Raw genomic sequence first — 7,964 nt, 5'->3', positions numbered from 1 at the left:
GACAGTTCAGGAGGCTGTGACATCAGTGCCACCTGACATTAAAGCTCCTAGTGCACCGGCAAAGGAAGTCCAGCTAGCTTGCTGGTTGTTAGTGGAATCGGTGTGGTGGCTGATTGGATTTGGGAAGCACGAGAGAGGTATTGGTGTGGTTGTTGGAAGGTCCTGAGAGAAGGCAAGATTCGGGTGCCTTCCTGGTACATATATGACTGGTGTCCAGTCTAACCCATGGACGCATACACCTCGGTTCCTTATCAGTCCTGCTCCACTGTGTTAAAAGTTTCAACGCAGTTGTCCTCTCCTCCCTCCTCCTTCTCCTCCCTCTTTCTCCTCCTTGTCCTCCTCTTCCTCATCCTGCTCCTCCTCGATTCTTCCCCTGATAGTGCCATCTGTCGGATAAGGCTGTCCTCTCTGCACAGGCAGAAGAGTGTCCTTTCTGAGGTTTGTGGGATTGGTCCCTTAGGCCAGGTTGGCACTGTGCCTGCCCTACCATCCTGTTAGCCTAAGACATGGTATGTGGTAAGTGCACCACAGATGTGTCTTCAAACCTGTATTTTTGTTCCTCTTTTCAGAATACAGTGATGGTGGTAGACCACCTCAAGGAAGAAAGAAAGGTTGTAGTTCTTTCCCAGGTAATTCTGGCAAGAGGAGCCCTCATTATGAACACGGTGGGGGTGAGCCTCAGCCCTCACACCTCCAGGAGGATGATGGAAACGTGGTGAAGAGGGATGTCCAGGAGGACCCCGAAGTAAGACAGTAAGTGACCAGGCAGCAGGGTTTGTACACAGCAGCCCCTGGGACTATGCACCTCTCTCACTCTCCGTGGACTTGTTTTTCTTCTGTCACTGCAAAACTGAAGCATGCTAGAAGTGAAATAATGGTTGAGCAATCCTAATTGTAGTGCTGGTGTCAAAGAGACGAGGGTGTACAGAAGACTTTCTTAGCACGTATGGCCACTCACCCTCCTTCTCTCCACATCCCCCCTGCAGCTCTCCCTGTACCATCCGAGGCAACGAGAGGAGTGTGAGATGGCACAGTGAAGGCCACATGCATATGACTGTGTGGGGAAACAGAAAACCTCTGGAGAGAGAAATGCAGGAGAACACACAAGATGGAACCCCAGGGAGCTGGTTCAGGGTCACCGTGAGTATCCTGAAAAATGTATGGAATGTGCAAGAGAGAAAAGTCAGGGGGAGTTGTGTTGGTCTCATGTAGAGACACTGGTTTATTTCACTGGGGACAGCTTGTAAGCTGTCCTTTTTATGACCAGGAGTTAACAATCTTGTTCATCTAAGGGCAGATTCAGAGAAGCAGTGTAAAGGGAACAGGCTGACTGTGAGGAGAACGGAGGAGCCTGTCTCAGAGCAAAGATGGAAACTACTGCCAAGGATATGGAGCAACTCCACATTGGAGGTCTCAGTTTGGCAAGCTGAGTGTGGGAGATGGAGGGTCGAGCCTCTGGAGACCTTGTCTGAGGGGCAAGCAGTGTCTGCACTGGGTAGGATCTCCTGGAAATTTATAAAAGGAAGATCATCTCTGACACCTTGATTATTTGGAAGAGAGTTTGACTGGAGAGAAAGAGTATTTAGGAAATCCATATTACGCACAAACGTAAGAAATCATGCCAGTGGTCCCTTCTTTAGAAACCCTGTCAAGCTCAGTAGAAGGCCGGAAAAGAACAGGAAAAGGTTCATCCTCCAGCCTAAATTCCCTGTTGTCTGTCCTCTCTCCCATCCCTTCTTTTCATCCTAGATTCCTTATGGGGTAAAGTATGACAGGACATGGCTAATGAACTCAATCCAGCGCCATTGCAGTGTCCCCTTCACTCCAGTGGACGTAAGAGAGGATGCCGAAGCCAGACGCGTGGGCACAGGGAAGGGGGAGAGAGAGACCTGGTTCAGCAGGGTCTGTTGGCTTCTGATACTATTGCTGTTGCATTCAATCCCTGTAGTTCCACTTTGTGAAAAATGGGGCTCGGTTCTTTGTCCAGGAAGCTAGCACTGCCTCTGCATTGATGGATGTCAGCTACAAGATTTGTGACGAGGAGAGCCGAAAGGTGTGTGTCGCAGGCATTACCTGTACCTCATCCTGAGGAAGGAGTACAGGCCAGGGGCTGGCTGTTTTCTTTGGAACTAGAGTTCCTGGTGCTTACCCCACCTCTTCTTCCTGCAGATACCTGTGTTTGTCAGCCCCTCCACTGCTCCCTACTCTGTGCGGGATAAGTTGAAGCCAGAAGAAATGGAGCAGCTAAAAGTAATGCAGACTCAAGGCATTTTGTGTGCCAGCGCTCAGACCCACCTCTCCTTCCTCCAGCCCCCTGTTCCCCTCGCCCCCGATTTCCCTGCCACTACCTCAGCCTCAGAGCGGCTCTCTCCATCTCTCTCTCTGCAGCTGACCTTGAGCATACGATTTGATGTCTCCCAGCAAGCTCTTGACCTCCGGAGGATCCACGATGACCCAGGTACGGCTGACAGCAGTAATTCTAGGCTGGGCGAGGGCAGAGGGGTCTTCCTGGAGGGAGACTTAGGGATGGTAACGTGGGGAGGGGCTGGTGCTGGCCCCAGACCCCACTCAGCCATCTGATTCCCTCCCCTCTCCTTCCTGAAGACTTGGTGGGCCATGATATTGATATAATTCTGAATCGAAGAAACTGCATGGCTGCCACCCTGCAGATCATCAAAAAGAATTTCCCTGAGGTGAGGCTGTAGGCCCAGTGCTGGTATTAGGGTAGGGGGTGGAAGAGATGGGGTGGAGGGCAGATTTGTCTCCAAGGTCCTAGATAGTAACCTTCACTCTACCTCTTCTTGCCCCAAAGCTGTTGTCCTTGAACTTGAGCAGCAACAAACTATACCAGCTGGATGGCCTGTCTGACATTATACAGATGGCCCCCACGGTCAAGATCCTGAACCTCTCCAAAAATGAGGTGAGAAGAGGGAGCCAGATCAAAGTTTGGTTGAGAGTGGGGGGGGCGTGTTAGTGGCCATCAGAGTGATGACAGGAGGCAGGTGAAGGTACCTGTGGGGGAGGGAGGGGGCTGGGGGTGCAGAGAGCCGGATGACCCTCTTTCCCTGGGATACCTTTTCCCACTTCCGCCCCATATTTCTCAGCTGAATTCTGCGTGGGAGTTGAGGAAGATTAAAGGGCTGAAGCTTGAAGAGCTGTGGCTGCAAGGGAACCCATTGTGTGGCACCTTCCCAGACCAGTCCACCTATGTAAGGTCAGTGTGAACACCCTGTCACCCTTCCTGGTGACCTTCACCCGTGGGAGCCTAGACTATCTGTGACAGTGCCCCTTTGCCAAAGGTGGCAGCCCTGGTCTTCTGGGAGGATCACAGGCCCCACCTTCTGCTCTCTCTGTGCCTATCACCGGTGAGGAGTTTCCTTCCCCTGACCTGCTCACCTCTGCAGGGGCTCTGGGGTCTGTTTCCAGCTCTCTGCGCCCAGCTATATTCCGCCAAGGCCTCCCAAGAGTGTGCCGCAGGAAGCAGGGCTTCTCCTCCTCACCAGGACCAGGAGCGACCAGCCTTGATCCAGATGCTGGCGCCCTGGACTGAGAAGGGTCCTCCAGTCCGGGGCCTCTTGCTGAGAGAAGCCTTCCTTCTTCGTGCTGAGATGGCGTTTGCCTCCCCCGTTCTGAGAGGGGCCCTCTTCCCCTTCCTCCAAAGGGGACCCCCCCTCGTCTCCCAGGTTGACATGGGGGCTTTCGTGCGCCATGCTGAGGGCTGAGGCCGTGGGTGGCTGCTGTCATGACATCCATTCTGCTGGCCCAATGCCAGGAGCTGGAGCCTCCTTGGGAAAAAGCAGGGCTCCTTGAGTCAAGGGGCCAGACGTGGGCCCCCGCCAGTGATCAGAGGGCTTCCTGAGGCAGGAGTGGAAGGCAGAGGGCAGAGGTGGTAGAGGAGACAGAAGGACAGGGCTCTCAGGGGCACTTCCCATCCCTCCCTGCACACGTCACATCATCCCGTCTGGTCCTTCACAGGAGCCCTGGGCAGCCTGAGACAGGTACGATTCCTCAGATAAAGAACGAACTCAGACAGGTGCAGGGGTCATCAGGAGAGAAGACGGTGATCATAAGACTGGGCCACGGATCCTCAGCCCCATACTGAGCTGGGACCTGACCCTTTCCTCATTCTGGGGGAGATGTGCCCCCATGGCGGCCCTGTTTCCCATGCCCAAGTCTGGCTGAACTCACACAGGTGACAAAGTTTCAACCAGCATCCAGTGGGGCCCCAGCCCAACATGTGCATATTTTCCATTCCTACCTGGTGTGTCTGGGCGATTCTGGGGCAGGTGAAGAGCCGCAACAGGGGCGCCGTTTCCCCTTTCTTCTCTCTTCTTCCCTGACCCCGACCACGGGAGAGCTTCTTTCCCTTCCCTTTGTTTTCTCTCTCTCCCTTGTCTCTGTGCCCCTATGTCTCTCTCATCTCTCCCCTCCTACCTTCACTCCCTTTCTGCCTTCATCCCCTCCATCTCCCTCCCTGAGCCCCACCTCACTCACCTCCCTGGCCCAGCATCCTGGGCCATCCCTGGGGGGTGTCCGGGTCTTGCCAGAGTGCTGGACCCCCAGTGAGGTAGCAGAGCCCCGGGCTCCCACCCCATTCCCTCTTCTCCCCACAGCCTTCAGTGGGGCCCTGGAGGAAGGAAGGGAGGAGAAGGAAGCCCTGCAGTATGGGTTTGAAATGCTGCTCCCTGTGGCACTGGAGAAGGGAGTGCGAGTAGTCTGGGTGGGAGCTACCCAGGCGAAGGAGAGGAAGGGAGGGAGGGAAGGAATGTTAAAGTGAAGGTATTGAGAGAGATGAGGAGACAGTGCCTTTCAGACAGTAAGATGACAGATGCTCAGTGCTCAACAGGGAAGTGGACCGAAAACCCTTAAAATCAGAAGCAGAGGTGGGCAAAGGGCGCTGCTGGATGGGCCAGAACACACTGATCTCTGTTTATGGTATTACTGTTTTAACTCAAAGGAAGCATTGCAACCTTGAACTATCAACCATCTCTTCTCTATTTTTGGTTTTGGACAGGGCCATCAGAGAATGTTTCCCGAAGTTGTTACGCCTGGTAAGTGCCTACATAAATCATTGTCTCTTACGAATGTCGGTGGCCTCTGCACCTGCCCTCAAGCCCTTTGGGTCTTGCCTAGATCACATATTAGCATCAGAACCTTAACCATTTTGGGGGGCATGGACTCCTGAAAATGACATGGATAGACTTGCTGGAAAAATACCCATAAATACACACACGCACACACACAAGTTGAATATAACACTAGAGACTTCCAGGACCTCATGATGAAGACATCCAGTGTAAGCTTTCCCATGGAATTTCCAGGGCCCTTTCACACCTGACCTCTGACCCTCACCCTCCTGGGCCCATCCTTTTCCCCGATCATCCAGGGCAACTCCCCTGGTCTCCACTCCTGACTTCCTCTTCCCTTCTCCAGGATGGCCAGGAGTTACCGTCACCAGTTACCGTTGATGTTGACACTCCCTGCGTATTAAAGACCTGCAAGGTGAGGAAGAGGATCAAACAACATTTGGGGTGTTGCAGGGAGGCTTTATCCACTGCATAGTCTCAAATGCCATTTGATTCCAGGGCAGCTACTTTGGATCTGATGAGCTGAAGAGACAAGTCCTGCAATTCCTGCAGCAGTAAGTACCTGGGGGAAGCTGAGCAAGGGTGGGAAGGCGAGGACAGGTGAGGCCACCTAAGCACAGGTCTGCTCAGGGGAATTTCCAAGTCTCATGTGAGGTCCAGACCACAGAGATAGACTGTCCTCATTGCTCCCGCTCAGGTTCTACTTGATCCATGACTATGGAGACCGACGGTGTCTCGTGGCTTTTTATCACGAGGAGGCCTGCTTCTCCCTGACCATTCCCTTCCACCCCGAGGACCCAGCCCCGTGAGTATCACAGCACAGGCTCTGCTCCTGGGCCGTGTGGCTCCCCAGGAGACACAGGCCAGCTCCTGCAAACACCCACCACCCACTGTTGCTCTCTGTCTCCTAGAAGCAGCTTGTGCAAGTACTTCAAGGACAGCAGGAATATGAAGAAGCTCACGGACCCCCGTGAGTGTGTGATGGGAAGACTGGGTGGGAAAGGGCGGTGAAGGGGTCAATCATAGGGCCCAGGCCGTGGCAGCCCCTGACCGTCGCTCGCTTCCCCTCCCCTCACAGACCTGCGGGTCCAGCTGCTGAAGCACACAAATCGTGTCATTGTGCACACCCTCTGTGTGTTGCCCAAGACTCAGCATGACTTCATCTCCTTCGTGGTGGACACGTGGTTCCAGACGGTGAGCGCCTGCTTCCTCCCTCGGGCGGGCCCAGGAAGCCGCAGGTGGGTAGGAGGTGCAGGTGGTGACTGGGCGCCTGGGATCTTCCCTTTCAGGAAACGATGCTCTGCTTCTCCGTCAGCGGGGTGTTCGAGGAAGGTGAGTGTGTGTAGAGCCCCCTCCCCAGATGCCCCACTGCTGCCTCCCCCTGGCCAGGCTCACTCCCAGAACCACCCAGCTTCCCTGACCCTTTCCCTTCCCTTCCCCTCCCCTCCCCTCCCCTTCCCCACTGTGTTCTCCAGCCCTCAGGCTTCCCACAGACAATCCAGGTCTGAGCTGTGTCCATGCCTGTCCTGCACACCCTGGGCGTTGGGGACACAGGCTGCGGAGTTTGGTGGCTCTCATCCCAGATACTCACTCTGAGAACTTGGGCCGTTACTTAACCTCTCAGTTTCCTCATTTGCAAAATGGGGTAGTAGTATCCACCTCTTGGGCGGCTGTGAAAAACGCATCCCGTGAACCTGTGTAGTGGTTGTCAGGGGCCCTGTCACTGGGCGCAGACTGCTCCTATAGTTGCCCTCCCGATTCCCGACACCCTGCCCCCGTGAACAACTGCCCTCTCAGCATGAGTGTCCAGTCACAGCCTGACTGGGGACCGCCGGTTGAGCGTGTACAGCACGTGCGGCTCTAAGGGGTACTGTTGTTTGTTTCCTGTTGAAGTAGAAGGAAGTTCTCAGGGCTGTGTGCGTGCCTTCACCCGGACCTTCATCGCTAACCCTGCCAGCTACTCCAGGTGAGAGCCCTGTTGTGGGCGGGAATGCCCATCCCCGCCTGGGCTCAGGGGCTTGGGAATGTGGTGGCGCAGACCTTAGGTTTACTCGGTATTGTGGAAAGCCAGCAGGGAGATCTCAGGAGCAGTCTAGCCTAGTGGTTAAGAAGAGCATGGGCTCTGGAATCGGCCTATGCGTTCTCTCCTTGACCCAACACTCACTCGCTGTGTGACCTTGGTCAAGTCACATGACCTCTCTGTGACTCAGTGTCTTCTTCTGAGAATGGGGATCAGAGCGTCCACACCTTGGGCTGTGGTAAAGGGTAAATGCGAAATTGCCCGTGGGTTGGGGATAAACCTATAAATCGAGTGAGGATGGTGGACAGTCTCTCCAAAGGTGGGCTCTGTGGGGAGGGCCAGAGGTACCAGTCAAGGAACCTGGGAGACAGACACAGGAGGGGCGTGGGAGGAATCTGGTTGCTGAGTGCCAGTGGGAGCAGAGTCAATATTGGGGGTGTGGGTGTCCATCCAGGCGTAGTCTGAGGGCCCATTTTTCCTTCAGTCTGTGCATCGTGAATGACGAGCTGTTTGTGAGGGACGCCAGCCCCAGTGAGACCCAGAGTGTGTTCTCCATCCCAGTGCCTACGCCCACCTCCAGCTCCATGCACATCCTCTCCCAGGAGCAGCAGGACATCATGCAGGCGTCCTCCACCCCACCTGAGGTGAACCTCTAGTGGTCTCAGAAGTGAGTGCTGGGTTTGCGTGGGGATAGGAGGGAGCTGGGAGGAGTAGAGGAGTGATTAATGGGAACTTGAAGCTAATTTGTTGTCCTTGTTTATTTCAGTCATTTTTAATCTGAGCATTTCATTCGTGTTACATATGAAACTAGTTATTTTGAGCAGCCTTGTATTATTTTTATTAATTTCATGGATGCT

At 54.3% G+C, this 7,964-nt stretch overlaps 1 protein-coding gene across 1 annotated transcript; it reads left to right on the top strand.

Moving 5' to 3' along the window:
- The first annotated feature begins 601 nt into the window (after nt 1–601).
- LOC132357995 (nuclear RNA export factor 2-like) lies at nt 602–7,763 on the top strand. Its single transcript, XM_059911938.1, has 18 exons — nt 602–753; nt 987–1,140; nt 1,750–1,833; nt 1,949–2,059; nt 2,170–2,250; nt 2,389–2,458; nt 2,605–2,693; nt 2,813–2,920; nt 3,105–3,214; nt 5,015–5,051; nt 5,434–5,502; nt 5,586–5,641; nt 5,785–5,892; nt 5,999–6,057; nt 6,166–6,281; nt 6,377–6,419; nt 6,981–7,053; nt 7,592–7,763. The coding sequence occupies exons 2-18, from the start codon at nt 1,045–1,047 to the stop codon at nt 7,761–7,763; spliced, it is 1,482 nt and encodes a 493-aa protein (XP_059767921.1). The 5' UTR covers nt 602–753; nt 987–1,044.
- Nucleotides 7,764–7,964: the final 201 nt, after the last annotated feature.

The sequence above is a fragment of the Balaenoptera ricei genome, chromosome X (assembly GCF_028023285.1).
Source record: "Balaenoptera ricei isolate mBalRic1 chromosome X, mBalRic1.hap2, whole genome shotgun sequence".
In the NCBI taxonomy this organism is placed as follows: Eukaryota; Metazoa; Chordata; class Mammalia; order Artiodactyla; family Balaenopteridae; genus Balaenoptera; species Balaenoptera ricei.
This window is presented reverse-complemented; position numbering and strand designations above follow the sequence as displayed.

What these genes read in the sequence shown, in the direction of transcription:
- LOC132357995 (XM_059911938.1), top strand. Translation starts at nt 1,045, where the DNA reads ATGCATATGACTGTGTGGGGAAACAGAAAACCTCTGGAGAGAGAAATG. An exon ending in TCAAAAAGAATTTCCCTGAG is followed by an intron (nt 2,694 to 2,812) that starts GTGAGGCTGTAG and finishes CTTGCCCCAAAG; the next exon opens with CTGTTGTCCTTGAACTTGAG. An exon ending in CAGCGGGGTGTTCGAGGAAG is followed by an intron (nt 6,420 to 6,980) that starts GTGAGTGTGTGT and finishes TTCCTGTTGAAG; the next exon opens with TAGAAGGAAGTTCTCAGGGC.